The sequence below is a fragment of the Octopus sinensis genome, linkage group LG30, assembly GCF_006345805.1.
Source record: "Octopus sinensis linkage group LG30, ASM634580v1, whole genome shotgun sequence".
NCBI classification, from domain to species: domain Eukaryota; kingdom Metazoa; phylum Mollusca; class Cephalopoda; order Octopoda; family Octopodidae; genus Octopus; species Octopus sinensis.
The window spans coordinates 9,249,018-9,276,822 of NC_043026.1; the positions used below are offsets into that span (position 1 = coordinate 9,249,018).

A 27,805-nucleotide genomic window follows, 5' to 3' on the forward strand; every position below is an offset into this window, starting at 1 on the left:
TCATAACCAATGCTACGGAATTTCAACTGTGATACAACTTCCACTGTTCCAGATAGAGTTCATTAAAATTTGTGATGGTTCAACTGGGGTCTGGGAAACCAGAAGGCTGCACCAGGCCCAGTCTGATCTGACAAAGTTTCTACGGCTGGATGCCCTTCCTAATGCCAACCACTCCGTTAGTGTAGTGGTTGCTTTCACGTGCCACTGGCACGGAGGCCAAAGGATGCTGGCAACAGCTACGATCGGATGGTGCTTTTTACGTGCAACCTGCATGGAGGACAGTCGGGCTGCGCTGGCAGCGGCCACATTCGGATGGTTCCTTTGTGTGTGTATATGTATATATACTACTCGTAGTAATACCTGTCATTAATTGGGTAATTGCTTTTATTCTTTCTTGAGAGCCCCATTCAGAGTATTATTATATGTATAGTTTACCCCTCCTGTATGTGTGTATTTTATAAGAGAAAAATGAAATAACTGAAGTAGGAAAAAGACCAGTTTCATACACAGGCTTCTGTTTTATTTATCAGAACACTAATGGCAATTATATACTCTTTACTCTTTTACTTGTTTCAGTCAGTGACTTTGAGTAAGTCCTCAACACCACCGTCTTCCTTTGAAGCTCTTTTCACCATTTTTTGGGAGCTGTCAAGTCCCACACAAGAAATTCCTTTGCCATTTCAACACAAAGTTCAATTACAGTTCAAAATGTAAGAAAATAAAATAAGACACAAAAAAAGAAGAAGGGAAGAAATAAAATAAAAAATAACAGTTCAAAAAAGAGTTCTTTTATTCTTTTAAATAAACGAAAGCTTTGAAGAAGAGAGTTCAAATCCAGGCAAAGAAATAAATTAATTTTCGGCCGAAAAGGTACTCCTGGCCAAATGTACATAGGTTCCTTGGTATGAATCGTCTTTACCCGTAATTGGTAAAAGAAATCCAAACACAATACTGGCTACAGCCAACGGTAACTGTAACAGGTTCTAATCATTCGGGTGAGGATACGTCCCTCCACTGTTTTTGTTTTTTTTATGAATCCAAAATATTCCCACTAAATTCACAAAACAGCAGCCACCGAGAGCAGGCGAAATTTGTTAACAAAGAATAACAATATAACAAATTACACCCAGCTCAGATAAAACAAAATCACTGGCCTCGACAACCTTCTCTGTTTTTGTTCTTTTTTCTTGTAATTGGCCAGAGCCAAAACACTCACGTCCACCTTGCAAAAACAGTCCTTCCTGCCTTGGTACTCCTTGGTAATCCACAGACACGAAGATAATTTTCGCAAAGAAATTAATTTTTGCGGAGGGGCTATGCCTCCTCGAAAACACAATTCTCACTGCAAAGTGAGTCTTTATAGGCGGCCACAGGCAGGCAAATGTCTGGAGCAGATTGGAGTCTATTACTCACCAAAAAATATTAAATACAGGGCAACAAACTCCACTAAACCCTCAAAATATACGACAAACGCCTACCTGTAGTCGAGCCTCAAAGTTCAATATTTCACGACGAAAGACGTGACATCAAGCAGCAAGAACTCTCTGCCAAAAACAAACACGTCCGTCTCCGACAAAGGGAAGCAAGCTACTTACCACACAACTACTCCTGTTTACTCAATTTGAAAACTCTTTGTATTGTCTTTTGTCTCCTGTGTCTGTGTGTGTGCGCCTAAGTTCATATATGAGTAGTGTCCCTTTAATATCACGCAAAAATTGATAAAAATTTGAGAATTAAAATTAAATATCTTTTTTCTAATTGATAGAATTTTACTAAACCTTTGGATGGCAAATTGAAAATAATGTGAATATATAAACATCACATTCGACAGAATAACGTACATGGTAAAGGGTTTCAGTAACCCCTTAGAGATTATGATTTAGTTTAAATATTAGTGGGATTGCTTCTTCCCCTTATGAACACATTTGTGAGAAGTTAAGCTGCTATGTTGAGTAAATGACCTTCCACAGATATCACAAGAATATGGTGTCTCTCCTGTATGAATACGTTTATGGGTCATTAGGTTACTACTGGTAGAGAAAGATTTATTACAGACATCACAAGAATATGGTGTCTCTCCTGTATGAATACGTTTATGTTTAGCTAAGTTGCCACTTTGAGAGAATGATTTACCACAGATTTCACAGTGAAATAGTGTCTCTCCTGTATGAATACGTTTGTGTAAAGTCAAATAAATATTTTCAGAGAATAATTTACCACAGATATCACAAGAATATGGTGTTTCTCCTGTATGAATACGTCTGTGTCCAGTTAAGTTAGAACTCATGGTGAATGATTTACCACAGATATCACAAGGATATGGTGACTCTCCTGTATGAATACGTTTATGATAAGTTAGAGCACTTTTACCAGGATATAATTTACCACAGATATTACAGGAATATGGCTTCTTCCCTGTATGAATACGCTTGTGATTAGTTAAAGCACTTCTTTGAGAGAATGATTTACCACAGATGTCACATTGAAATGGCTTCTCTCCTGTATGACAATGCTGGTGATTATTTAAAACACTTTGGTCAGAGAATCTTGTACCACAGACACTACAATGATATGGTGACTCTCCTGTATGAATACGTTTATGTTGAGTTAGAGCACTTTTATCAGAAAATAATTTGCCACAGATATTACAGGAATATGGCTTCTCTCCTGTATGAATACGTTTATGTTTAGCTAAGTTGCCACTTTGAGAGAATGATTTACCACAGATTTCACAGTGAAATGGCTTCTCTCCTGTATGAATACGTTTGTGACTATTTAAGTTACATTTACTTGAGAAAGACTTTTTACACACATCACAGTCATGTGACAATTTTTGTCTCTCTTTTTTGCTAACTTCTGGTAAAATCTGTTCCTTCACTTTCTCACTCTTTTCCATTATTTTTCCTTCAACTTCACAATATACGTTCTTTTTTATTCTTTTTGCTTCTATAGTCTTTTGTTTACAAATATTTCAACTGTTGTATTTCTGGCCACTGTTACCTTTGTCACAAAACAACTAAATTTATCCACATTCAATCTGCAAACAGGCTCATCTTGTAGACACTCCAGCCAGTGATGTCCAGAAGGTTTGCTAATAACACATTTCAGAGTAAATATATCAGAGGAATTCCACCACAGATTTATAGAAACAATCTTATATATCTGTTCTGTACAATATTTCCATTTTGGTCTTTAAAAAGCTGATAAATAATGAGAATGTATCTTCAGTTATGCCAATGTCATCTGATATTCTGAAATAATAAAGAAACAACAGTGTAAGATATAGAGGCTACTTAAAAAAATACAGATTCAACATTTCCATAAAGATAAACTCTAGAAATAAACATTTAAGTGAACAACAGAACTTTCTAATTTATTAATATTTACATCACAAAATCCTGTTTGAAGCTAAAATATTTCTAAACTCCAGCTCCACATTCATAAATACACACACACATACACTTTTTTACTGGTTTCAGTTGTTTTGACTGTGGTCATGCTGGAGCACCAACTTTAAAGGCTTCAGTCAATAGAATCAATGCTAGGACTTATTTTTTGAGCTTAGCACTTATTCTATCAGCCACTTTTGCCAAACCACAGGTTTATGGGGACATAAACACACCAACACTGTTTGTCAAGTGTTGAAGGGGTGGGAGGACAACACACCCACATATATATTGGGCTTCCTTCAGTTTCCATCTCCCAAATCCATTCACAAGGCCAGAGGATATTGTAGAAAATGTATGTCTGTGACTAGTTACCTAACAGCTCACAATTTCTTCTCTTTAACTCCATAAAGAGAAAAAATTACTGGAAATAGTCATTACTCATTTTGCCCCATGATGAGATTCCACGAATGATTACAAAATGTTTATCAGCTAAGCAAATGGCCTTCCCTGAATGCATTGAAATCATTATAACAGAATCACTATTTCAGGAAATTATCATTGTTCTCTTTGAGTGTGTAGAAAGAGAAATTTGGCAGAGGCAAGAAAAGGTGAAATTGTCTCTTCAAATTATCCAGAATTACATTTGAAAACAAAGACTCAAACATCAATATCTATCCTTCGACATCTTACAGATCAGAAATGCAAAAAGCTATTTAAGTATCGAATTCAAATGAAAGAGAAACAGAGAAAAATTGCAAATGATGTGAAATTAATGAATATCGAATAAATGGGGGGAAAAAAAATCAACATAAAATATCATCAACAGTTTCTTCAAGATCTCTTCGTGGTTAGGGCAGCGGACTCGCGGTCGTAGGATTGCGGTTTCGATTCCCAGACCGGGCGTTGTGAGTGTTTATTGAGCGAAAACACCAAAAAGCTCCACGAGGCCCCGGCAGGGGATGGTGGTGATCCCTGCTGTACTCTTTCACCACAACTTTCTCCCACTCTTACTTCCTGTTTCTGTTGTACCTGTATTTCAAAGGGCCGGCCTTGTCACTCTGTGTCACGCTGAATGTCCCCGAGAACTACGTTAAGGGTACACGTGTTTGTGGAGTGCTCATCGTCGTAACCGACGGAGTGCTTCCATCCACTAACAAGAGATTATTGAAAGTAGTCATTACTCATTTTGCCCCATCTTAGTCATGATTTTTGATAATTGAAAATTACCAAATTAGACACTAAACGGGGGTAAAAATTGATCTGGAATCTAAGAGAGAGAAGAATATTGATGGTTAAACACCGAACATCATCCAGATAATTTATTAGTAACCTCGATTATTATCGGATTGAGAGTTGAGGGAAAATTTCTTGATAATAAAAAGGACCTGCAACTCCAACAACTATAAGGACAAATTCCCAGTCCTAAATATATATTTCTTTACTCACCACAAGGGGCTAGACACTGAGGGGACAAACAAGGCCAGAAAAACGGATTAAGTCGATTATATCGACCCCGAAAGGATGAAAGGCAAAGTCGACCCCGGCGGAATTTGAACTCAGAACGTAACGGCAGACGAAATATCTATTTTTTTACTGCCCACAAGGGGCTAAACACAGAGGGGAGAAACAAGGACAGACATAGGTATTAAGTCGATTACATCGACCCCAGTGCGTAACTGGTACTTTATTTATCGACCCCGAAAGGATGAGAGGCAAAGTCGACCCCGGCGGAATTTGAACTCAGAACGTAACGGCAGACGAAATATGTCCACGCATTTCGCCCGGGGTGTTAACCCTTCTGCCAGCTCGCCGCCATCCCCAGTCCTAAAATATAATGTAGCAATACTCACAAAAATCATAAATCCAAACAAATTAAGAGAAACGGGAAAATACTCATTTTGCCCCGCTTACTAATTATGTCCCTTACCTTATATCAAGAAACAAGGGTTCGATAAATTATAATAAAGCATTGGATTCTCAGCATTTCTGTGGTTGGAGTTTATTTTAAGAACATTTCTCCACCTAAAACACACAACAAACAAACTTAAAGAAGAAACGATGGAGCGTGTAGGAGGTTGCCGCCATAGCTAGAAATAGCAGCCAAATGTGGAACAGATCAAAGGACATCTGAGACACCAAAGTATTAAAAGATTAAATGTTTTCGTTGTTTAATACTTACGGAAATGTCTTTATAAAGGATGGTGTTGTTGTTGGAAGTGCGTCAGGTGGTTGAGAAATATATTACAAATGTGTTTGGGAGTGAATTGAGAGAAATTCTGGCACCAGACATCAAATGTTTGTCGTAACGTAATGAATAGGGGCGTACGTACGTTTAGTGCGCATGCGTATGAAATATTGGTTTCAAATTTTGGCACAACGCCAGCAATATCGGCGGAGGTGTTGGGGGGGGGCTAAGTCGCTTACCTTGACCTCAGTAGACAACTAGTATTTATTTTATTGTGTCCCGCCCCAGCAAAGATATTAAAGGCAAAGTCGACCTCGTCGTAATTTACGCATATATACATAAATATCGATGTAGGCACAACACGTGCACCCCACCGATGTCTGGGTGTTTTTTTTTGGGGGGGGAGTGTCCCAAAAATGTTTTCGGATTCTGATATCATCGATATAGAATACGATTTTGCCAAAATATCGCGTTTTCGTACAACACCTATTTACTGTATCTGTAGAAAAAACGGCCGTTGAAGAAAATATCTTACAAATATCTTACAAACATGTTACAAACTACAGAATTTTCTCAATAAAGCCAAGAGGAAAATATGTTTTATGTAACACATTCTACCAGTATACGAAGTTTAAAACTTTTTAGTTACCTACAAATTATGTTAAAAACTGCCGTTCAAACAGAAAAGATCCCCAATCTTTTTCTTAAACGAGGGACATATTCATACGGCACAGAATGTTTTTTTACCTCAATAGACGTGAGTGATTGGTTGAAATTGCCGAAATGCTTGAAATTAAAGACGAAATATCTTACAAACTACACAATTTTCTCAATAAAGCCAAGAGGAAAAGATGTTTTATGTAACACATTCTACCAGTATACGAAGTTTAAAAGTTTTTAGTTACCTAGAAATTATGTTAAAAACTGCCGTTCAAACAGAAAAGATCCCCAATCTTTTTCTTAAACGAGGGACATATTCATACGGCAAAGAATGTTTTTTTACCTCAATAGACGTGAGTGATTGGTTGAAATTGCCGAAATGCTTGAAATTAAAGACGAAATATCTTACAAACTACACAATTTTCTCAATAAAGCCAAGAGGAAAAGATGTTTTATGTAACACATTCTACCAGTATACGAAGTTTAAAACTTTTTAGTTACCTAGAAATTATGTTAAAAACTGCCGTTCAAACAGAAAAGATCCCCAATCTGTTTCTTAAACAAGGGACATATTCATACGGCACAGAATATTTTTTTACCTCAATAGACGTGAGTGATTGGTTGAAATTGCCGAAATGCTTGAAATTAAAGACGAAATATCTTACAAACTACACAATTTTCTCAATAAAGCCAAGAGGAAAAGATGTTTTATGTAACACATTCTACCAGTATACGAAGTTTAAAAGTTTTTAGTTACCTAGAAATTATATTAAAAACTGCCGTTCAAACAGAAAAGATCCCCAATCTGTTTCTTAAACAAGGGACATATTCATACGGCACAGAATGTTTTTTTTTACCTCAATAGACGTGAGTGATTGGTTGAAATTGCCGAAATGCTTGAAATTAAAGACGAAATACCTTACAAACTACAGAATTTTCTCAATAAAGCCAAGAGGAAAAGATGTTTTATGTAACACATTCTACCAGTATACGAAGTTTAAAAGTTTTTAGTTACCTAGAAATTATGTTAAAAACTGCCGTTCAAACAGAAAAGATCCATAAACTTTGCCTTTCACATTTTTTTGCTGGGGGTTCAATAAAATAAATACCAGTTGACTACTCGGGTCCATGAAATCGACTGACACTTGACCCTCCCCGAAATTTCTGGTTTTCTACCAAAATCTTTAAAAAAAAAAAAAAAAAAGAAGAAAAACCAGTTTTTCATACGCATGCGCACTAAGCGTATTTCCGCCTAAATTCCTTCATTTTAACAAACTTGATTTCAGTCGGAATTTCTCTCAATTCACTCCCAAACACATTTATAATACATTTCTCAACCACCTGACGCACTTCTAACAACAACACCATCCTTTATAAAGACATTTCCGTAAGTATTAAACTATTTAATTTCTAAATACTTCCTGTCTCAGATGTCCTTTGATTTGTGCGACATTTGGCTGCTATTTCTAGCTATGGAGGCTACCTTCTACACTTTCCATCATTTTCCCACGTTTCTTGTGTTTTCACTGTGGATAAATGCCAGAAACGGCCTCAGACTCACCGATATTTTAAATCGTAAACAGAAGCAACCAGGGGCGAAGAATAGGGTTGAAAAAAAATCATAAATGTGTTTATGAAGAGAAAAACTTCAAAAGATGGGAAAGTGAAACGAGGAGGGTTGTCTTAGGACGTGCTAGAAACAACAGCCAAATCTCCCTTAAATCACACTTTTTCCTTTGAAAATATTTACGATATTTTATTTTTTTGTTACCGAAAAGGTTTCTCCCATCGTTTTTAAGGGCAAAAATATGTTTGGTTTTTTTTTCAAGTGAAAAGTGAAGGGGCTGGTGGTAAATGAAATTTTGAAAATGCGATTTTTCAAAATACTTTTTTCCAGAATCGGATCCTCCATAACCAAAAAGTGGGATTCCGTAAAAAAAAAAAACAGATATATATGTATATATATATATATATATATATATATATATAAAAATACAAAATGGGACAAGAACGCAAAACATCCAAATAGACGAAACAAATAACACGGACGGGTCATTGGAAGCCTTCTTCAGTCAAGAACCGGATCATCCTCGCAATCCATTTTACCCTAACTTATGACGGAAAAATCGGATCTTGTAAATTTTCCGAAAGTCCCCCACCCCCCGGGTCGTTAGCACAGTTTTTTTTTTTTTTTTCATTTTCGTTTTCTACATAGTTACGGACAAAACCCTTTGTAACTTTTGTCCTGTGTTTTGTCCCTTTATGTTTTAATTGATTTTTGTTAGCCCTTGTGGCCAATAAACGAACGAATTATTATTATTATTATTATTTTGTTGTCTTTGAACGACGATAATTTCCTGAAACAGTGATTCTGTTATAATGGTTTCAATGCATTTAGGGAAGGCCATTTGCTTAGCTGATGTACTTTTTGTAGGCATTTAAACAAGAGGTCTATAAGTCCCCTATTCATCAAGCAAAGTATAAACTCAACCACATTTCAAACTTCACTTCATAAATTTCACAATATCATCATCATCATCATCATCGTTTAGCATCCGTTTTCCATGCTAGCATGGGTTGGACGGTTCAACTGGGGTCTGGGAAGCCAGAAGGCTGCACCAGGCCCAGTCTGATCTCGCAAAGTTTCTACGGCTGGATGCCCTTCCTAACGCCAACCTCTCCGTGAGTGTAGTGGGCGCTTTTTACGTGCCAGATGGGGCTGGCAAACGGCCACGATCGGATGGTGCTTTTTACGTGATATATATATATATATATATATATATATATATATATATATATATATATAAATATACACACACACTCAAGAATGTTGTGCAGTAGGAATGTGTAACTGGAATTTAGAAATATGTTAACTTCACACAAGATTTTCTGATGTAAATATTAATAAATTAGAAAGTTCTGTTGTTCAGTTAAATGTTTATTTCTAGAGTTTATCTCTATGGAAATGTTGAATCTGTATTTTTTAAAGTAGCCTCTATATCTTACACTGTTGTTTCTTTATTATTTCAGAATATCAGATGACATTGGCATAACTGAAGATACATTCTCATTATTTATCATCTTTTAAAGATCAAATTGAAAATATTGTACAGAAGAGATATATAAGATTGTTTCTATAAATCTGTGGTGGAATTCCTCTGATATATTTACTCTGAAATGTGTTATTAGCAAATCTTCTGGACATCACTGGCTGGAGTGTCTACAAGATGTGTCTCTTTGCAAATTAAACTTGGATAAATTTACTAACGTGTTTTGGGACAAAGGTAACACTGGACAGAAATACAGCAGTCGAAATACTTGCAAACAAAAGACTATAGAAGTACAAAGAAGAAAACATATATATATATATATATATATATATATATATATATATATATATATATATATATATATATTTTGTGATTTTCAAAGAAAAATAATGGAAAAGAGTGAGAAACTAAAAGATCTGACTTTTCCAGTAGAAAAAGGGAAACAAAAATTGTCACATGACTGTGATGTGTGTAAAAAGTCCTTCTCTCAAAAGGCTCACTTGAATATGCACAAGCGTATACATACAGGGGAGAAACCATTTCACTGTGACATCTGTGGTAAATCATTCTCTCAAAATAATAACTTGACTACACACAAACGTATTCATACTGGAGAGAAGCCTTATCGTTGTGATGTCTGTGGTAAATCATTCTCTGACCGAAGTCATTTAAATTCTCACAAACATATTCATACAGGAGAGAAGCCATTTCACTGTGACATCTGTGGTAAATCATTCCATCACAGGAATAACTTGACTATACACAAACGTATTCATACTGGTGAAAAGCCTTATCACTGTGTTATCTGTGGTACACCATTCTCTGATAGAAGTGCTTTAAATTATCACAAACGTGTTCATACAGGGGAGAAGCCACATCAGTGTAACATTTGTGGTAAACCATTCTCTCAGAAAAATGACTTGACAAGACACAAACGTCTTCATACAGGAGAGAAACCGTACTCCTGTAATATCTGTGGTTATTCATTCTCTCAAAGGAGTGCTTTAACTTCTCACAAACGAATTCATACAAGTGAGATCCCATGTTCCTGTGACGTCTGTGGTAAATCATTCTCTCGCAACAGTGCTTTAACTTCTCATAAACGTATTCATACAGGAGAGAAGCCATGCCACTGTGATATTTGTGGCAAATCTCTCTCTACCAGTAGGAAGTTAACTATTCATAAACGTATTCATACAGGAGAGACACCATATTCTTGTGATATCTGTGGTAAATCATTCTCTCAAAGTGGGTGTTTAACTACTCATAAACGTATTCATACAGGAGAGAAGCCCTATCACTGTCATGTCTGTGGTAAATCATTCTCTCACAGTGGGAACTTAACTGTTCACAAACGTTTCCATACAGGAGAGAAGCCATATAAGTGCAACATCTGTGGCAAATCTTTCTCTGCCGGTAGTAGCTTAACTAAACACAGACGTATTCATACAGGAGAAACACCATATTCTTGCGACATTTGTGGTAAATCATTCTTTCAAAAAGTTTGCTTGACTGCACATAAAAGTATTCATACAGGGGAGAGACCATATTCTTGTGATATCTGTGGTAAATCATTCTCTGTCCAAAGTGTTTTAAAATCTCACAAACGTGTTCATACACGAGATAAGCCATTTTACTGTGACATTTGTGGTAAATCATTCTTTCAAAAAGGTAGCTTGACTGCACACAAACGCATTCATACAGGGGAGAGACCATATTCTTGTGATATCTGTGGTAAATCATTCTCTGTCCAAAGTGTTTTAAAATCTCACAAACGTATTCATACAGGAGAGACACCATTTCACTGTGACATTTGTGGTAAATCATTCTTTCAAAAAGGTAGCTTGATTGTACACAAACGCATTCATACTGGAGAGAAGCCATATTCTTGTGATATCTGTGGCAGGTCATTCACTCAACATGGCAACTTAACTTCTCACAAACGTGTTCATCAGGGGAAGAAGCAATCCCACTGATATTTGTGCTAAATCATAATCTGTAAGGGGTGACTGAACCCTTTACCATGCAGATTATTCTGTCGAATGTGAGGGTTATTTATTCACATTATTTTCAATTTGTCATACATTCACCCGAAGCTTTCAAATTTTGATGATATGATTGTGTATTTTCACAATGACATTGTAGGGTAGGTGTAAGAAGCCGACTCTGACTAGTTTGATCATAAAATAGGCAGAATATTTGGGCCAGATATGGCTGGTTTAAATTCTAAAGAGTGGACAGTAGATGTACCAACACTTCTTACTTCTCACAAGGACCATAAGGGGCCATTATTGACTGCCATTGAAAATATTTCATCATCATCATCATCTAACATGTAACAAGAAAACTTTTTACACACCCTACCCCCAACAAACAAATCTACATCTCTTCTTCACATTCCTTCCATACACTATGCCTACCTCTCACTCCCCCAATCCTGCCCTCATGGTGCCGTTCCTCTGTATCATTGCTCTCCGGTCGCCCCCTGACCCTATATAATACCCTGGTTGTCATCACTCAACACCCCCTACACTCTAATCATGCTTCCTTTGCAGTATCCTATTCCTTTACTACCCACAAGGGGCTAAACACAGAGAGGAGACAAAGGGATTAAGTCGATTACATTGACCCCAGTGCGTAACTGGTACTTATTCAATCGACCCTGAAAGGATGAAAGGCAAAGTCGACCTCGGCGGAATTTGAACTCAGAGCCTAATGTTTCTGCCAGCTCGCCACCTATGCAGTATCCTGTCCCTTATATTATGACGTTTGAACATCAAGGGTATGGCCTGGCACTTGGCACCATCTATATCTCTTTCTTCCTTTACTCAACCATCCCCATTTATGTTCTGATCCCCTCCCTAGTGAATACGCCCATCATTTTGCCACTATCTCCATCGTGTTGTCTCCCACCCTCTATCTCCTTCTCCTGCATTTCCCTCAGGCTGGGTAACCATGTATCTCCTTTGTGGCAGCACACCCGTTTCTGTCTTCATTCCTGATCTCTCTCTCTCTGGCCTGGTAAACTTGTACTTCCTCTACAGCAACGGACAGATCACAACAACAGATGCTGCCCAACACACAGAACCAAACCATGAACATGCTACAGAATTTCAACTATGATACAACTTCCACTGTTCCAGATAGAGTTTGTTAAAACTTGCCAAACCTGTTACTTCACAATTTGTAAGACATTTGCCATGTATTTTTATAAGGAGTTGTAATAAATAACAGTTGCATTGAATTTACGTGGTTCTTCTTGTCATTCTTTTGTATTCGGTAACTCCAGGCAGACAGACCAGACCAGTGAATGCATAACCAACACACAGCTACATCGAGATGAACCAGCCACAGTTAACCCGCAAGCAAAACTCATAACCAACACTGTATATATAAGTGTGTATGTATATGTGTCTGTGTCTGTCTCCCAGTATTTCATGACAACTGGTGTTGGTGTGTTTACATCTTCATATCTTGGCTGTTCAGCAAAAGGGGCCATTAGAATAAGCACTAGATTTAATTACAAAAAAATAAGTATTGGGGTTGATTCATTCAACTAAAATTTCTTCTGGGTGGTGCCCCAGTATGGCCACAGTCAAATGATTGAAACACAGATTTATAAAAATATTTCCAGACAGTCATCATCATCATCATCATCGTCGTTTAACGTCCGTTCTCCATGCTAGCATGGGTTGGACGGTTCGACCGGGGATCTGGGAAGCCAGAAGGCTGCACCAGGCTCCAGTCTTATCTGGCAGTGTTTCTACAGCTGGATGCCCTTCCTAACGCCAACCACTCCGTGAGTGTAGTGGGTGCTTTTTACGTGCCACCTGCACAGGTGCCAGGCGAGGCTGGCAACGGCCACGGTCAGATTGGTGTATTTTATGTGCCACCGGCACGGAAGCCAGACGAGGCGGTGCTGGCATCGGCCACGAGTCGGATGGTGCTTTTTACGTACCACCAGACCAGGGATCCTGGCTGGTTCAATTCGATTTCGATTTCGCTTGCCCCAACATGTCTTCGCAAGCAAGGGGGTTGGCATGGGTGCCTGTTGTACGGTCAGATTGGTGTATTTTACGTGCCACCGGCACGCAAGCCAGCGGAGGCGGCACTGGCATCGGCCACAGGCTTTTAATATTGCTTTCTTTTAGTACTTTTTATAATAGTTACATAGTTAATTAATAAGTAACTTTCTCCATTATAGTATAGATGTATATACACACACACATATATATATATATAATCTTTATATATAAAATGGAAGTTGTGTGTGTGAGACTCTCTGTCTCCTCCGATTTAGATTCCCAACTTCTCTCACATTTTGCGGTGCAGTTTAACCAAAAGCGGGTATCTTATAGTCGTCAATCATATCGAGCCCTTCTGGGTATTAGCGCGCATCTACAATGAGTCTACGATTAAAAAAAAAATTTACCATCATTTTTTCCCATTTTTAATGCATTTTTTTTGCTATTATATAAGTAACTCTCTAAAAATGCTTATATAGTTATTTCCCTTACAAACCCGAGCAACGCCGGGTGATACTGCTAGTGTATATATATATTAATTCCAAGAAAGTTAGAGGTTGTGAATCCAACCAACTAAGGGATAATATCTATCCAGTATACTGCTGGTAGAATACCCAGTTATTAATACACAAGTGTTTTTTATTGCATTGCAATTATATTACCGAGTGTACTAAATGGGTGAGGGTAAAGAGATATTTTACCATTGATTTATAGAGCAATAAGAAAATGGAGGGGATCAATAGGTGGTATTCATCAACTTTTAGACATTATACTATGTCAATTTATTTATTTTTTAAAAAGACAATTATAACAATATACCAATCATCATCGTTTAGCATCCGTTTTCTATGCTAGCATGGGTTGGACGGTTCAACTAGGGTCTGGGAAGCCAGAAGGCTGCACCAGGCCCAGTCTGATCAGGCAATGTTTCTACGGCTGGATGCCCTTCCTAACGCCAACCACTCCGTGAGTGTAGTGGGTGCTTCTGCGTGCCACTGGCACAGGTGCCAGGCAAGGCTGGCAAACGGCCATGATCGGATGGTGCTTTTTACATGCCACCGGCACAGAGGCCAGTCAGGGCAGCGCTGGCTATGGCCAAGTGCGGATGGTTCTCTTACGTGCCACTGGCACTGGTATCACAACTACAAATTCCATTGATGTTGATCGATATGTATGACATATTATGCTTTACATATATAATATATAGAATATAAAAATATCAGTAATTATTAAAATATATAACATACATGAATATGAATTGGGAAAATATCTTACAGCTGTTTCAGCCAAGAGGTAAAAATACCTCATTCTACCTTTATTCCTCCAGTAGACTGAAGTAATTAGTAGATGAAATTGAGGTACTTGGGTGTTTCTCTAGGCTTCATCGGAGATTTTAGAAAGTATATAAGGTTAAGTTATAAATATAAATACACACACATATACATAAATACATATACCTACACTTAAATATACATGTATATGCATACAAATGAATTAGTTATTATTATTATATGTATTATATTACTCATAGTAGATAAAATATGAACTGGTATACTCTTTACTCTCTTTTACTTGTTTCAGTCATTTGACTGCGGCCATACTGGAGCACTGCCTTTAGTCGAGCAAATCGACCCCAGGACTTATTCTTTGTAAGCCCAGTACTTATTCTATCGGTCTCTTTTACAGGGATGTAAACACACCACCATCGGTTGTGAAGCGAAGTTGGGGGAACAAACACAGACACACAAACATACACACACGCACACACATATATATATATATATATATATATACATATATACAACAGGCTTCTTTCAATTTCCGTCTACCAAATCCACTCACAAGGCTTTAGTCAGCCCGAGGCTATAGCAGAAGACACTTGCCCAAGGTGCCACCCAGTATAGGAATGAACCCGGAACCATGTGGTTGATTAGCAAGCTACTTACCACACAGCCACTCCTGTGATAAGTTGTTTGTTGCTTTAAAGAGTAAAACTCATGACCCACATAATACAGACATAGCCTGAAACGTCTCTGCCAACACTGCTTTTCAGTCTGTTAACCTATTTCTGTCTATAAACGACACACCCAATCGTCAATCATTATTCACTGTTTTCTCAACCATGAATCTACACTTTTCAAAAGCCTTTCTTGCTCAATACATACTCTCTTGCAGCTTTTTCAGCCAAGAGGTAAAAATACTTCATTCTACCTTTATCCCTCCAGCAGACTGAAGTAATTAGTAGATGAAATTGAGGTACTTGGGTGTTTCTCTAACTTCATCAGAGATTTTAGAAAGTAAATAAGGTTAAGTTATAAATATAAATACACACACATATACATAAATACATATACCTACACTTAAATGTACATGTATATGCATACAAATGAATTAGTTATTATTATTGTTATTATTATTATTATATGTATTATATTACTCATAGTAGATAAAATATAAACAGGTATGAGAAAATTATTATAAGAGGAGTATCAAAATCCATATATCTTTAGGTCATTTTAGTTACATAAGAACGAAACTGTATATATGTGAGGAATACACCTGTATACACACACACACACATGTATACATATCAACATCAATGGAATTTGTAGTTGTCATACCAGTGCCAGTGGCACGTAAGAGAACCATCTGAATGTGGCCGTAGCCAGTGCCGAATGCCGGTGGCACGTAAGAGAAGCATCCGAATGTGGCCGTAGCCAGCGCCGTGGGCCGGTGGCACGTAAGAGAAGCATCCGAATGTGGCCGTAGCCAGCGCCATGGGCCGGTGGAATGTAAGAGAACCATCTGAATGTGGCCGTAGCCAGCGCCATGGGCCGGTGGAATGTAAGAGAACCATCTGAATGTGGCCGTAGCCAGCGCCATGGGCCGGTGGCACGTAAGAGAACCATCCGAATGTGGCCGTAGCCAGCGCCGTGAGCCGGTGGCACGTAAGAGAACCATCCGAACGTGGCCGTAGCCAGTGCCGCATGGACTGGCCTCCATGCCAGTGACACATAACAAACACCAACTGATTGTGGCTGTTGCCACCCACGCCTGGCATCCATGCCGGTGGCACGTAAAAAGCACCATCCGAGCGTGGCCGTTTGCCAGCTTCGTCTGGCACCTGTGCCGGTGTCACGTAAAGAGCACCATCCGATTATGGCCGTTTGCTAGCCTCATCTGGCACCAGTGCCGGTGGCACGTAAAGAGTACCATCCGATTGTGGCCGTTTGCCAGCTCCGCCTGGCACCAGTGCCGGTGGCACGTAAAAAGCACCCACTACACTCACAGAGTGGTTGGCATTAGGAAGGGCATCCAGCTGTAGAAACACTGCCAGATCTGACTGGCCTGGTGCAGCCTTCGGGCTTCCCAGACCCCAGTTGAACTGTCCAACCCATGCTAGCATGGAAAGCGGACGTTAAACAATGATGATGATATATATATATATTTCCATAGAAACATATTCATAGGTACATACGTATTAGATGTGTTTAGAAGGAAGGGTTAATGCAGTAGTTTGTCTCGTTATAATTATATTATATAATTATAACAATAATACACAAACTTATATATATTTTCATATAAACATGTGATATATTTATTTCTTCGTTATTTTTATGTATGTATATTGTTATAATTGTCCTTTTAGTAAATAAATAAATTGACATAATATAATGTCTAAAAGTTGATGAATACCAACTATTGATCCCCTCCATTTTCTTATTGCTCTCTCTCTCTCTCTCTCTCTCTCTATATATATATATATATATATAGAGAGAGAGAGAGAGAGAGAGAGAGAGATAGATATATATATAGATATATATATACTCTTTACTCTTTCACTTGTTTCAGTCATTTGACTGCGGCCATGCTGGAGCACCGCCTTTAGTTGAGCAAATCGACCCCGGGACTTATTCTTTGTAAGCCCAGTACTTATTCTATCGGTCTCTTTTGCCGAACCGCTAAGTGACGGGGATGTAAACACACCAGCTTCGGTTGTCAAGCAATGCTAGAGTGACAAACACAGACACATACATATATATATATATATATATATACGGCAGGCTTCTTTCAGTTTCCGTCTACCAAATCCACTCACAAGGCATTGGTTGGCCCGAGGCTATAGCAGAAAACACTTGCCCAAGATGCCACGCAGTGGGACTGAACCCGGAACCATGTGGTTGGTTAGCAAGCTACTTACCACACAGCCACTCTTGCGCCTATATATATATATGTTACAAATATACACATACCATACATTTAAACAAATACAGAAAAGTTGTCATGGTAACGTGCCCACACACGCCTATAAACTTTTTCCTGGAATGCTATCACTCCCATGTCAACTGCTGCAGAAGTCATATCTATGTGACTGTTGGACTGAAGTGGTTTGATAAGATTTTGCTGAGAAATAAAGAAACTTCAGGTTGAAACTGAAACATAATAGCTGAGGCAGGTAAATATAAATCTTATTGCGATAATTGTTTTAATTAACAGACAATTTACTAATACTTTTACCTCACTGAAGATTCATTAGAACTATTTCAAAAATGAATATAACTGTTATATAGAGATAATGGTGTCACTGAGACCCAAAGGTGTCAGGTTATGCTGAATAAGTGCTGTAGACAGACCATAGTTAAGTTCCAGATTCTGTAATTTTGCGAATAAAGGGTTCAACGTTGGTTCTATGTCAGCGTGTGTATATAAGAATTTTTTGCGTAATGAGATAAAAAAACTAAGGCTGTATAGATATTAGAACATTTATAGTTAGAAGGTCTGACAGCTGTTTCTAGGATATTTATTAATAATATCCCTGTACTGTTATATACAAATTTGTTTATTTTCAGATAATATTCTATAAGACTAGAAACTGTTAAAACATTTTAGACTGTTATATTACCAAATAAATCATTTTATTTACATTTACAGAATATAACATAAAGAGCAATCTTTCGTCTCTAGTAGACCTTTCCGTCGATTTCCGTAAAAAAAATTTTTTTTTACGTATGGGCTTGTGGGAACTTTTGAAGTAATGAGAGCGAAAGAGACTAAGAGAAAGCGATTGTATGACGAGGGAAGTTCTTTTGAAGTTACCGTTCAGGGGGACTGTTGATGTACATTTGTGTGTGTGTGTGTGTGTGTTTGATGGGGTGTGGGAGACAGACAGTATGTTGTGTAAGTGAAGTGCTTCTGTTAGTGTGTGTGTGAAGAGACAGAGTAATGTGTGAAAGAGAGAGATAACTGAAATTTTTACTCGGTGTATGTGTATATGTATGTATATTACTTCAAAAGTTCCCGCAAGCCCATATGTAAAAAAAAAATTTTTTTACGGAAATCGATGGAAAGGTCTACTAGAGACGAAAGATCGCCATATAAAGTATAGTTTGGTTATAACTATTTTAAAACTGATGAAAATTAAGGAAATTAAGATGTTTATATCAAATGAAACCCTATTTTTGGTAGCTTGCAGTGGATTTCTAATTCTCGAGTGAAATTTTATGATTTCTAAATCAATTTTACAGCTAAAAAATTAATTAGTTATTTTATCCTAAACTTCATATATTTATACACTTAATCAAGGAGAGAAGGGCCCTGCCTATGACCCTTTATTTTTCCAGGGTCTCTGAGGTAGATTTCCAGGGTGGCAGGTAGATTTCCTCCAGACAGGTGACCTAACAGAAATGCATAAAACAGAGAATTACACTGCTAAAAGGACACCCTCTAGTTCAATAGATTAAATCTACTGCCCAGGTAGGTCACCGTGGGATTTGAACTCAAATTACAAAGAGCCAGAACAAATACTACAAGACATCTCATCCTATGTCTAATGGTTCCGCTTAACCAACACCTTAGTCTGTTATTTTATTTATCAACCCCAAAAGGATAAAAAGCAAAGTTGACCATGCCAGGATTTGAACTCAGAAAGCAGAGACTCAGAATAAATATCACAAGTTATTTCATCTAATGTTTAGTCAATTTTGCCAAGGGATCGGGTTTTTTTTCCCTTTCGAGCAACATAGTTTTTTTTTTTTAAACTGATTTTTATTTTAATATTAAATTTTCAATAAAAACGTAATTTTCCTGATAATTTTATTCACACACACACACACACACACATATATGTATGTATGTATATGAATAAAATTACCAAAAAAAATTATATACAAGGTATACATTATAACTGCTATGTAACCTAATTACATACAAGATAACCACTGCCAAATGATCTAAATGACCTAAGGTCACTCCTTAACTATAAGTTTCCTTGCTAATGAGTTAACTTTGATCTAATCACCAATGTTAGAAACCATAATTTTAGTATATTTTAACTCTTTAACATTCAGATTTTTCCTATCAAATATAAAGCTTTTTTCTTCATATTATTTTGAATCAATGATCGTGGCAAGCTGACTGGATCATTAAAATACGGGACAAAATGTTTTGCAGCTTTTGTCTGTATTACGTTCATCATCATCATCATCATCATCATCGTTTAACGTCCGTTTTCTATGCTGGCATGAGTTGGACGGTTCAACTGGGGTCTGGGAAGCCAGAAGGCTGCATCAGGCCCAGTTTGATCTGGCAAGGTTTCTACAGCTGGATGCCCTTCCTAACGCCAACCACTCCGAGAGTGTAGTGGGTGCTTTTTATGTGCTACCTGCACGGGGGCCAGGCAAGGCTGGCAATGGCCACGGTCAGATGGTGCTTTTTACGTGCCACCGGCATAGGGGCCAGGCGAGGCTGGCAACGGCCATGATCGGATGGTGCTTTTTATGTGCTACCTGCACAGAGGCCAGGCAAGGCTGGCAAACGGCCACGGTCGGATGGTGCTTTTTACGTGCCACCGGCACAGCTGGAGAATGGCCACGGTTGGATGGTGCTTTTCACGTGTCACCGGCACGGAGGCCCGTTGGGGTGGCACTGGCAACAGCCACATTTGGATGGTTCGCTTACTTCCTTAGTTCAAATTCTGCCAAGGTCAACTTTGCCTTTTGTCCTTTCGGGGTTGATAAATTAAGTACTGGTGAAACACTGGGGTTGATGTAATCAACGAGTCCCCTCACCCAAAACTTCAGGGCCTGTGCCTTTAGTAGTAAGGATTACTTTAAAGTGATCATGCACTATCTTGTAGCTTTGGGAGTTCAATAATATGATTGTTGCACTTTTAGAATGACATAAAAGGGCAGGTACGAGGGACCAGATCTGGTCGGTTTGAGTATAAAACATAAAATATTAGCGCTGGGCATGACTAGTTTAAATACTAATATATATGCTACATTTTACATTTACTATTAACTGTAAATCCTTGAGTATAGTCTGCCCTTGAGTATAATACGCAGGGGAGTTATAAGGGGCTGTACCTCTGAAAAGCCTAAACCTTGTGTATAATACACACCCCTTCTCTAACTTGAGTCAAGGAGGTCTATATAACGTCCTTGGTTTGTAAAAATGTATACGGTAACGTCCTTTATTATTATTATTGTATATATAACATAATGCAAACGTGTAGCTTTTTTGTGCATTTTGTTGGCAGAAAATAAAGAAATAACATTTAATAAATGTTGCTTACTGCAAGTTATGGATAATTCTTTTGTGACTTCATTGCTTTTAGGCTTAGCTTAAGGTATTTTCGCGCCCGACATCACTAAATGCGTCTGAATAAACATTGCCGGACAGCAAATAGAGACTCAGACATTGCCTAGAAAATATTTTTCATTTTTTACCTCGTTTATAGTACGCACTAAGGATTTTGACCTTTAAATTTTGGGAAAAAAATGCAGATTATACTCGAGGGTTTATGGTATAATAACAATTGAAATGTTTTAATATTTTGACTTTATTCTGCAGGCAAAATGCCCAGAAAAAATTTCATATGTGTTTATGTTCTGAGTTCAAATTCTGCTGGGGTCAAATTTGCCTTTCGTTCTTTCAGAGTAGATAAAATAAGTACCAGTTGAATACTGGGGTGAATCTAATCGATTTAACACCTCCCCCAAAATTGCTGGCCTTGTGCCAAATTTTGAAAGTATGATTTTAATTTTATAGATTGTTCCTTTTACATTATAAAACTTTAATATCTTATTAAATCTAAAAGGATTATATTTTAAATATAATTTTGTAAATTACATTTAATTATTTGTTTTAAACAACAATCTATCTTAAAATTTGTTTAATTTAGAAAAATTATTGGTGAGTTCTGTGGAATTATAGGCGCAGAAGTGACTGTGTGGTAAGTAGCTTGCTTACCAACCACATGGTTCCGGGTTCATTCCTATACTGTGTGGCACCTTGGGCAAGTGTCTTCTACTATAGCCTCGGGCTGACCAAAGCCTTGTGAGTGGATTTGGTAGACAGAAACTGAAAGAAGCCTGTCGTATATATGTATATATATGTGTGTCTGTGTGCATGTGTGTATGTTTGTTTGTCTGTCTTTGTTCCCCCAACGTCGCTTGACAATCGATGGTGGTGTGTTTACATCCCTGCAAAAGAGACCGATAGAATAAGTACTAGGCTTACAAAGAATAAGTCCTGGGATCGATTTGCTCAACTAAAGGCGTTGCTCCAGCATGGCCGCAGTTAAATGACTGAAACAAGTAAAAGAGACCGATAGAATAAGTACTGGGCTTACAAAAGAATAAGTCCTGGGGTCGATTTGCTCGACTAAAAGCGTTGCTCCAGCATGGCCGCAGTTAAATGACTGAAACAAGTAAAAGAGACTGATAGAATAAGTACTGGGCTTACAAAAGAATAAGTCCTGGGGTCGATTTGCTCGACTAAAGGCAGTGCTCCAGCATGGCCACAGTCAAATGACTGAAACAAGTAAAAGAGACCGATAGAATAAGTACTGGGCTTACAAAAGAATAAGTCCTGGGGTCGATTTGCTCGACTAAAAGCGTTGCTCCAGCATGGCCGCAGTTAAATGACTGAAACAAGTAAAAGAGACTGATAGAATAAGTACTGGGCTTACAAAAGAATAAGTCCTGGGGTCGATTTGCTCGACTAAAAGCGTTGCTCCAGCATGGCCGCAGTTAAATGACTGAAACAAGTAAAAGAGACTGATAGAATAAGTACTGGACTTACAAAAGAATAAGTCCCGGGGTCGATTTGCTCGACTAAAGGCAGTGCTCCAGCATGGTCACAGTCAAATGACTGAAACAAGTAAAAGAGACCGATAGAATAAGTACTGGACTTACAAAAGAATAAGTCCCGGGGTCGATTTGCTCGACTAAAGGCAGTGCTCCAGCATGGCCGCAGTTAAATGACTGAAACAAGTAAAAGAGACCGATAGAATAAGTACTGGGCTTACAAAAGAATAAGTCCTGGGGTCGATTTGCTCGACTAAAGGCAGTGCTCCAGCATGGTCACAGTCAAATGACTGAAACAAGTAAAAGAGACCGATAGAATAAGTACTGGACTTACAAAAGAATAAGTCCTGGGGTCGATTTGCTCGACTAAAGGCAGTGCTCCAGCATGGCCGCAGTTAAATGACTGAAACAAGTAAAAGAGACCGATAGAATAAGTACTGGACTTACAAAAGAATAAGTCCCGGGGTCGATTTGCTCGACTAAAGGCAGTGCTCCAGCATGGTCACAGTCAAATGACTGAAACAAGTAAAAGAGACCGATAGAATAAGTACTGGGCTTACAAAAGAATAAGTCCTGGGGTCGATTTGCTCGACTAAAGGCAGTGCTCCAGCATGGCCACAGTCAAATGACTGAAACAAGTAAAAGAGACCGATAGAATAAGTACTGGGCTTACAAAAGAATAAGTCCTGGGGTCGATTTGCTCGACTAAAGGCAGTGCTCCAGCATGGTCACAGTCAAATGACTGAAACAAGTAAAAGAGACCGATAGAATAAGTACTGGACTTACAAAAGAATAAGTCCCGGGGTCGATTTGCTCGACTAAAGGCAGTGCTCCAGCATGGCCGCAGTTAAATGACTGAAACAAGTAAAAGAGACCGATAGAATAAGTACTGGGCTTACAAAAGAATAAGTCCTGGGGTCGATTTGCTCGACTAAAGGCAGTGCTCCAGCATGGTCACAGTCAAATGACTGAAACAAGTAAAAGAGACCGATAGAATAAGTACTGGGCTTACAAAAGAATAAGTCCTGGGGTCGATTTGCTCGACTAAAGGCAGTGCTCCAGCATGGCCACAGTCAAATGACTGAAACAAGTAAAAGAGACCGATAGAATAAGTACTGGGCTTACAAAAGAATAAGTCCTGGGGTCGATTTGCTCGACTAAAGGCAGTGCTCCAGCATGGCCGCGGTCAAATGACAGAAACAAGTAAAAGAGAGTATGTATTGAGCAAGAAAGGCTTTTGAAAAGTGTAGATTCATGGTTGAGAAAACAGTGAATAATGATTGACGATTGGGTGTGTCGTTTATAGACAGAAATAGGTTAACAGACTGAAAAGCAGTGTTGGCAGAGACGTTTCAGGCTATGTCTGTATTATATGGGTCATGAGTTTTACTCTTTAAAGCAACAAACAACTTATCACATTCTATTGTATTACTACAACAGTACTCAACCTTTCTAGTAAAGGCCTAAAGTTTGGTGAGAGGGGACAAGTCAATTACATCGACCCCAGTGCATAACTGGTACTTAATTTATAGACAACAAAAGGATGAAATAAGTACCAGTTGTATACTGGGGTCAATGAAATCAACTTGGCCCCTGTTGTAGTAATACAATAGAATGTGAAAGCACGTAAAAGCGCTATCCGTTTCGTGGCCTTTGCCAGCCTCGCCTGGCCCCCGTGCCGGTGACACGTAAGAGCACCATCCATTCGTGGCCGTTGCCAGCCTCGCCTGGCCCCCGTGCCGGTGACACGTAAAAGCACCATCCGTTTCGTGGCCGTTTGCCAGCTCCGTCTGGCCCCCGTGTTGGTGGCACGTAAAAGCACCATCTGATCGTGGCCGTTTGCCAGCCTCGTCTGGCCCCCGTGTTGGTGGCACGTAAAAGCACCATCCGTTTGTGTCCGTTGCCAGCCTCGCCTGGCTCCCGTGCCGGTGGCACGTAAAAGCACCATCCGTTCGTGGCCATTTGCCAGCTCTGTCTGGCACCTGTGCGGGTGGCACGTAAAAAGCACCCACTACACTCACGGAGTGGTTGGCGTTAGGAAGGGCATCCAGCCGTAGAAACACTGCCAGATCTGACTGGGCCTGACGAAGCCTTCCAGCTTCACAGACCCCAGTTGAACCGTCCAACCCATGCTAGCATGGAAAACGGACGCTACATGATGATGATGATGATGATGTGACAAGTTGTTTGTTGCTAATCCTTTTACTGGGAAAATAAGGCAGCAAGATGGCAGAATTGTTAGCACACTGGGCAAGATGCTTAATGGTATTTCACCTGTTGCTACGTTCTGAGTTCAAATTCTGCCAAGGTCGACTTTGCCTTTCATCCTTTTGTTGTCTATAAATTAAGTACCAGTTATGCACTGGAGTCGATGTAATCGACTTGTGCCCTCCCACCAAACTTTAGGCCTTTAGTAGAAAGGATTACATGGGAAAAGTTGAATAAATGTCAACTCGACTACCTTTGATAGAAATGCGTACATGTTTGTGTATTAAAAATAATCCTTTCTACTATAGGCACAAGGCCTGGATTTTGTGGGGAGGGGAACAGTCAATGACATCAACCCCAGCACCCAACTGGTACCTAATTTATTGACCCCAAAAAGATGAATGGCAAAGTCGACCTCAGCAGAATTTGAACTCAGAATGTTGCGACAGACGAAATACCGCTAAGCATTTCACCCGGCGTGCTAACGATTCTGCCAGCTCGCGGCCTTTGAGTATTTGAAATAAGGAAGGAATCATTATGTCCCTGAAACTTTGACGCTTTCACTAAGCTAATTGTTTTTCTTATTTTTCTTCATAGATTCACTATGGAAGACAAATCAGGAAATACTTCAAGAAGACTTGCATCCCTGAAAAGATCCTCCTGGGGCTCAACATCAGAAAGAGAAGAAGATGTCTATCATAAAAAGTGCCGATACTGGAGAGATGATGGATCAAGGCGAGAAGTATCACAGAAACGATCTTCATCACAGCCAACAACAAAACAAAAAAGACATAAAGGAGACGATAAAAACTGGGAAATAATTAGAAAACGAGATATTTTGGACAAACGTGTATATTATACAAGGTTCAATGCCTATGAAGACAAAATTAATTTGTTGATAAATTCTCGGGAAGAAATATGTACTTTTTTAAAAAGTATAGGAATGGATGAAAATACTTTTCTAAAAGATTTTACACAGAGAATAGAAATTTTGCAGAAAGACATTAAGGAATATGATTACAGCCAAGATTTTGTCATTTTTGCGAATCTTGAATGTTTTCTGGAACAATACGTTAAGACAAATGTTTTTCAAGACAAACACAAAACAATTGAAGCACCAAAAATAATCAACAAATTTCGGCCACATTCTTCGGTTGTAAACAGAGAAGCAAAGATTGAGGAATCTGGAGAAGACTTAAGCAACCCAATATCCAATATTGTTGTCATACAAGGGGGAATTGTAACATATTCCCGCCACTGCATGTCAATATGTTGTGTAACAAGAGACGGCAACAGAAACGATGTTCATTGCTCATCTTCTGTTACTGACTTTACCAGAATCAGTGAAGACACAGTCCTGGCCACCCTACCATTTCAAAAAATGATTCTTATTATCAACCCTTTAAGTTTGAGAATCAAAAGAATTCAGCTAGGATTAATCTTGGTTTCTTATTTGGAACATTCTACGCTTATGGGTGTAGAACTGTTTGGTCGAACCATATATGTCATTGACTGGGAAGAGAATAGAATAAAATACGAATTCATAACACAAGAAATACCAACAGATATTGCTGTAGGAGCACAAAATAAACTCTTAGTATCCTTTTCCAATATTAACAGGGTTACCTGTTACAATGTGGATGGCCAGCAGTTATTTGGGGTGGATACCAATTCTCTGGACATTCCAAGCCACATCTCTGTGTATCAAAACCATTTTTATGTCCTCCAGGGACATATTATTTATCGGATTTCAGGTACGGGTGCTGTGACAACAAGAGAAATTGGCATGAAATGCCGCCATATTTCTGTTGGCAAAAAAACATTTTTGTAACCGATTATTTTGATGTCCTTCATATCATTGGAACAAATGAAGACTTTTGGCCCAGGCAGTCATATAACTCCCAGCTATGGACCCCAAGATTGAACAACTATATTTATATTGAGGATTGCTACAACGTTACTAATATTCTACCTATGTCTACATCTTCTATATTAATATTCTACAGGAATAATAAAGCTATATTATTCACTGAGACTGGACAAATAATTAACCAAAATAATTCAACTTTCCTTGAGATTCCTTCTTGCTTTTGTAGAATGAATTCTAAAGGATTTCTGGTGTTTTATCGTGAAAACAAAGCATTTCAGTGTATCACATGTCCTAGGCTAATGAAAGGCCCTTTAATGAAAGTCCATACTGATTACATTAAACTATGTCATGTTGTATCAAATAAGTATTTAGCTCTAACCACAAATGGAAACAAACACGAGGTCCATATCCTCTTGATCAAGGATGATAAAGTTGACATTATAGAAAGAATTTCTCTGAGACATCATAATGTCAGCATTGCTGCAACTCCAGTTAATTTTGTAGTCGTAGATGGAAGCGAAAATAAAATGGTATTTTATTCCACATGTGGTGAAGAACTTTTTCAAAAATACCTTCCATTCTATGGCTACCCTCATCACATCTACTCTGATAATGTTTATTTCTATGTCCTCTTCAGGAGACACTCTATTCTCAGATGCTACGATCTATATGGAGAAATGAAATGGCAGTGGGAACTGCCTTTCCCTGTTCACCCTCACATTGCTGTTTTCCAAGGAACTCTTTATGTCCCGGACACTCAACTCAACAGGATTCTTCTATACAAGAATCATGACCGGTCTTCTGGCTGTTGTTTACACCCGGAAAATCCTTATATCAGAAATCTAAATCTACGACTCAAAGAAAAGGAGAAAGACAAAAAACTTGTCATTGGCAAAATATGTCATCTGTCCAATGGACAGTTGGTGGTGTCCGACATCAACCATGATTGCTTGTTGTACATTTCTCAGGAAGGAGACATTGTGTCCAGATTATCTCTGCCATCTACAGCCACAGATATATGTCGATGGGATTCTAATCATATAGGTGTCACATTACCCTACAGAAACAATTAAGGGTCATTGGAAACCTATCAAAGACAGTGAGAAGTATATCATTAAGACAGCCTTATGTACGGGTGTGTGTAAGATGGGTGAATGTGAAATTGTTTGTTATTGTGATAAACCATCACATTTAGATGTTTTGGCCATTAAAAACTTTAATCAAGTTGAAGTAATTAAGATAATTAATATCCCTTTTCTAGTGAAAGCATTAGCAATAGAAAATGAAACACAAAAGTTATTAATTGTTACTAAGAGAAGAGTATTTCAA

The 27,805-nt window shown here is 38.4% G+C and overlaps 3 protein-coding genes and 1 pseudogene across 5 annotated transcripts in view; 2 read left to right on the forward strand and 2 right to left on the reverse strand.

Moving 5' to 3' along the window:
• Positions 1 to 12,508, forward strand: part of LOC115226793 (zinc finger protein 3-like) — a 28,193-nt gene extending 15,685 nt beyond the window's left edge. Inside the window, exons 3-5 of the mRNA XM_036515131.1 lie at positions 9,637 to 9,796; positions 10,469 to 10,786; positions 12,428 to 12,508. Coding sequence (XP_036371024.1) covers positions 9,674 to 9,796; positions 10,469 to 10,786; positions 12,428 to 12,508 — 522 coding nt within the window. The 5' untranslated portion in view covers positions 9,637 to 9,673. The remainder of the gene's footprint in view (positions 1 to 9,636; positions 9,797 to 10,468; positions 10,787 to 12,427) is intronic.
• The window catches only part of LOC115226795, a 71,624-nt pseudogene that overhangs the window by 33,678 nt on the left and 10,141 nt on the right, over positions 1 to 27,805 (reverse strand).
• LOC115226702 (zinc finger protein 479-like) lies at positions 484 to 6,191 on the reverse strand. Its single transcript, XM_029797719.2, has 3 exons — positions 5,569 to 6,191; positions 5,317 to 5,411; positions 484 to 3,251 (listed from the first exon to the last, which is right to left on the reverse strand). The coding sequence occupies exon 3, from the start codon at positions 2,894 to 2,896 to the stop codon at positions 1,892 to 1,894; it is 1,005 nt and encodes a 334-aa protein (XP_029653579.1). The 5' UTR covers positions 2,897 to 3,251; positions 5,317 to 5,411; positions 5,569 to 6,191; the 3' UTR covers positions 484 to 1,891.
• LOC115226600 lies at positions 17,650 to 27,563 on the forward strand. 3 transcript variants are annotated; one of them, XM_029797614.2, is made up of 2 exons: positions 17,650 to 17,765; positions 25,204 to 27,563. In XM_029797614.2, exon 2 carries the CDS (start codon positions 25,211 to 25,213, stop codon positions 26,435 to 26,437), a length of 1,227 nt encoding a protein of 408 aa, XP_029653474.1. In that variant the 5' UTR covers positions 17,650 to 17,765; positions 25,204 to 25,210; the 3' UTR covers positions 26,438 to 27,563. The 3 variants fall into 3 exon arrangements, with proteins under 3 accessions (XP_029653474.1, XP_036371176.1, XP_036371175.1); XM_036515283.1 differs by lacking the exon at positions 17,650 to 17,765 and adding an exon at positions 21,189 to 21,246; XM_036515282.1 differs by lacking the exon at positions 17,650 to 17,765 and adding an exon at positions 24,721 to 25,028 and having other exon boundaries at positions 25,099 to 27,563.